Here is a 4,199-nt window from a genome sequence, read left to right as displayed (position 1 = left end):
CCCGACCTGCTCTTGTAACCTACAAAACTGAGTTATTTGGCAGGATTCTTCAGCAAAATTATTTTCCATGCTTAATAAAAGTGACATGTTCAGATGATAAAAGATTATCCACCTCGAGGGGCCTAGTACAACAAAGTTCCCACCCACTGGCACCGACCATTTATCATCATACAGACAAGACCACTATGAAAAATACCAAATAATGGACTTTAATAAATTAATATTTACATTCACATGTTGGATTACATGGCATGTCTTGTTCTTCATGATGCTGTGTTTGTTTTTTTCACAGTTCTGTCCCGTGACAACAATGTATGGTTGTTGCTCCTCTTTGCACTCCAGGGTAAGACGCAGGTGATACAGATGAGGATGAGGATGGGGTATTTAGAAGCACTTCCTGTGGACGATGGAGGGGCCTGCCTCGTCGTACTCCTGCTTGCTGATCCACATAGCCTGGAAGGTGGACAGAGAGGCCAGGATGGAGCCACCGATCCAGACGGAGTATTTCCTCTCAGGTGGGGCGATGATCTGGGTAGAGATAGATACAGGTTGAGAATGAGTAAAGAACAGAACATAATTCAAGATTTAACTGTTTTACAAGTCAAGACTCAGCCCCATAGCTAATTCATTCATTCAAATGACCTTGATCTTCATGGTGCTGGGGGCCAGAGCAGTGATCTCCTTCTGCATCCTGTCAGCGATACCAGGGTACATGGTGGTACCACCGGACAGCACGTTGTTGGCGTACAGGTCCTTACGGATGTCAATGTCGCACTTCATGATGCTGTTGTAGGCAGTCTCATGGATACCGGCAGACTCCATACCTGCACAGGTGAGACCGTGTTTAGAAACAGCACATCTCTCTCTATCATTTGACCAACTAATTAGTTGACTTGTTACATGTTGGTGATGATCGATGATGAGTACGCACCAATGAAGGAGGGCTGGAACAGGGTCTCGGGGCAACGGAAACGCTCGTTACCGATGGTGATGACCTGACCGTCGGGAAGCTCGTAGCTCTTCTCCAGAGAGGAGGAGGAGGCAGCAGTGGCCATCTCGTTCTCGAAGTCCAGAGCCACATAACACAGCTTTTCCTTGATGTCACGCACAATCTCACGCTCGGCTGGAATTAGACAAGTATTGTTATTATTAGTCAAACTGTGTAACCAATAAGTCCCATTACACACAGTGGATTAACGCATACTGAAGCGTATGACTACATTTTGCTTGTACTGGTCATTGCGTAGTGCGCCTGGTATTGTTTAAGCGGTGCGTAAAAGAAGGCTAAAAACACTGGAATAGGAATAATAATAACATAGCTGAAGACACAGAACTGATAAGGTTATCGAGTATAACTCTGTGGCTTGTGTAATCTCACCGGTTGTGACAAAAGAGTAGCCACGCTCAGTGAGGATCTTCATGAGGTAGTCGGTCAGATCACGACCAGCCAGATCCAGACGCATGATGGCGTGGGGCAGGGCGTAACCCTCATAGATGGGCACGTTGTGGGTCACACCATCACCGGAGTCCAGCACAATACCTAGAACATATCAAAACAAACAAATAAATCAGTAAAACAGACGACAACTCTCAAAAGTAAACAATGTGCATAAAGTGCCCATATGGGGGATGTTCTTACCGGTGGTACGACCGGAGGCGTACAGGGACAGCACAGCCTGGATGGCCACGTACATGGCGGGAACGTTGAAGGTCTCAAACATGATTTGGGTCATCTTCTCTCTGTTGGCCTTGGGGTTCAGGGGAGCCTCAGTGAGCAGGGTGGGGTGCTCCTCTGGAGCAACACGCAGCTCGTTGTAGAAGGTGTGATGCCAGATCTTCTCCATGTCGTCCCAGTTGGTGATGATACCGTGCTCGATGGGGTACTTCAGTGTCAGGATACCTCTCTTGCTCTGAGCCTCATCTCCTACGTAGGAGTCCTTCTGACCCATACCCACCATGACACCCTGGAGAAAAGAGAAAAATACTTGTTAACCTACATGTTAACGACATGATGCCGTGGGAACTCAACGCACAGCGGAGTCTGTGGCCTACATGTTTTGCCAGTTGTGTAACATGTTTAATACAGTCAGACAGGCATCTCGTCTCTGGAGTATAGTTTTATGTCATACCTGGTGACGAGGGCGACCAACAATGGAGGGGAACACGGCCCTGGGGGCGTCATCTCCAGCGAAGCCAGCCTTGACCAGGCCGGAACCGTTGTCGCACACAAGGGCGGTAGTCTCGTCGTCGTCACACATCTTGGGTTCTGAATGCACAAATACAAAACAAATGTCATATTCTAGCAGAAGCACACTGAGGCACAACAGAAATGTCGCACACCATGACGCATGGCACCACCATGTACTAGTTAGTTTTAACCAAGGGCAGAAACAGGTTATGGGGTTCATTTTTAATTGAGAAAACATACAAGGCTGCAACGGTGAGAAGAATAGTTGATGTCACGTTATTCTGAATTCAGTTTAGGTGGTTACAATTGTCATTACAATTGTGTTTTTGCTTTCTACACTAGGCCAATTGCTGATTTGATTAATAACATATTAATATGAATAGTCGATGTGCTGCTCCCTTTATAGTATTTTACACACTGTTATGTGGCATAAAATGGTCTATCCCTCTATGTTATTATTCTTTATATACAAGCAACTCCATTTCGTTTTAATGATAAAATCAATCTAGGCTGAAAAATCGTACAGGCTTCAAAGAGCCCTCATAGCTAATCAGTAAGTCCATAAAGTTGTTAATGTGACAATGAAGATGAATGAATTAGACCTATACAATGTAGACCTATACAATCAAGAGTTTATTAAGTAATTGTATATATTCAAAGAGGACTAATCTCCCTCTCCACCACTTTCAAAATTAGTTTTAATCTATTCTTTCATTATGAAATTGTATCATTTTGTCTTAATCCCTTTAGATGTAGATCATGTGACATCACCATCAGCATGTTATCTCAGCCTCAGGTTAATTGCCTCCACCACAAATGTTGTAAACAACACATTCGATGAAGGTATAGCCTTTGAGTAATCGAGTAACAGTACAGTTGCTCCAGTCTTGTCTCTCTGGGTCAAATCCATATTTCTTACCTTTGGTGTGTCTGTCTCAGAAGAAAAAGCTCAGAGTGCCAAACGCAATGCTGCTGGATCCAGCTACACTGACACCTCTAACCCGCACACTTTATATACTCACCTCTCTCCCCACCATTCACAACGCTGCTGAGTATTACATTGCAATTCTTCCCGGCCGTCATCCATATTAGGTTCTTGGAGGGAGCGTTTCGCGGAAGGGGATTCCTCCTGCAGGCCAGGCGAGCTCCGGGTTCGCAGTGAGAGCGCTTTCTATATATGGAACTGTCGATCTGACTCCAAGCCACGGTGCCCAGCCCGTATATGGAGAAAATTGTGTAAAGCGCTGTCCGCACCGAGACCGAACTACAGCAGGCGACAACTGCAGAATCTCTGCTGGAGACATCTTCCCTTATCGAAGCGCAAATAGGCTTCCAGCTGAAACAATAAAAAGTCGGATGTCATATCGATAGATAATTTAAATTAAGTTTACAGTGAAGTATTTGTCATCATTGGCTATAAAATTGCAAATTCATTACAATATTATGTTTCAATTACACTTTTTTAATTGCACAGTTTCTGAGACATTTAGACATGCCTGTAGTCTATATGCATCATTGTGCTGCTAGGCCTATATTTTTGCCTCTTAGATTTACACAGAAGTAGAACTCGTTGGCGGAGAATTTCGTGACCCCTCAGTTTTGTGCCCCAATAATTGTTAGCAATCTGAAACATCTTTTGTCAAGTCATTTTATCCGCTCCACAAAAGATTAACTGTCTCAGGATCCGCTCGTTGCTCTCCCCGCCTCCGTAAACAACGGTATAATTTGATTGGTTTAGGCTGGACTCGGCTCGACGCTCATCCGAAGTTGCCGTTTTGTCGGTCACTCTGTTATACACTCACCGGCCACTTTATTAGGTACACCTTGCTAGTACTGGGTTGGACCCCTTTTGTAGCCCATCTGCTTCAAGGTTCGACGTGTTGTACGTTCAGAGATGGTCTTCTGCATACCTTGGTTGTAACAAGTGGTTATTTTAGTTACTGTTGCCTTTCTATCATCTCAAACCAGTCTGGCCATTCTCCTCTGACCTCTGGCATCAACAAGGCATTTT

At 44.7% G+C, this 4,199-nt stretch overlaps 1 protein-coding gene across 1 annotated transcript; it reads right to left on the bottom strand.

Annotated features, from left to right (window-relative positions):
* Positions 1 to 217: 217 nt before the first annotated feature.
* On the bottom strand, positions 218 to 3,180 carry LOC310823799 (actin, alpha cardiac muscle-like). Its single transcript, XM_083696665.1, has 7 exons — positions 3,108 to 3,180; positions 2,130 to 2,266; positions 1,640 to 1,964; positions 1,379 to 1,540; positions 932 to 1,123; positions 643 to 824; positions 218 to 528 (listed from the first exon to the last, which is right to left on the bottom strand). The coding sequence occupies exons 2-7, from the start codon at positions 2,256 to 2,258 to the stop codon at positions 385 to 387; spliced, it is 1,134 nt and encodes a 377-aa protein (XP_083552791.1). The 5' UTR covers positions 2,259 to 2,266; positions 3,108 to 3,180; the 3' UTR covers positions 218 to 384.
* Positions 3,181 to 4,199: the final 1,019 nt, after the last annotated feature.

Source organism: Argentina silus (assembly GCF_951799395.1).
Source record: "Argentina silus genome assembly, chromosome: Y".
NCBI classification, from domain to species: Eukaryota; Metazoa; Chordata; class Actinopteri; order Argentiniformes; family Argentinidae; genus Argentina; species Argentina silus.
The sequence above is the reverse complement of the archived record's forward strand: the minus strand, read 5'-3'. Positions and strand labels throughout refer to the sequence as shown.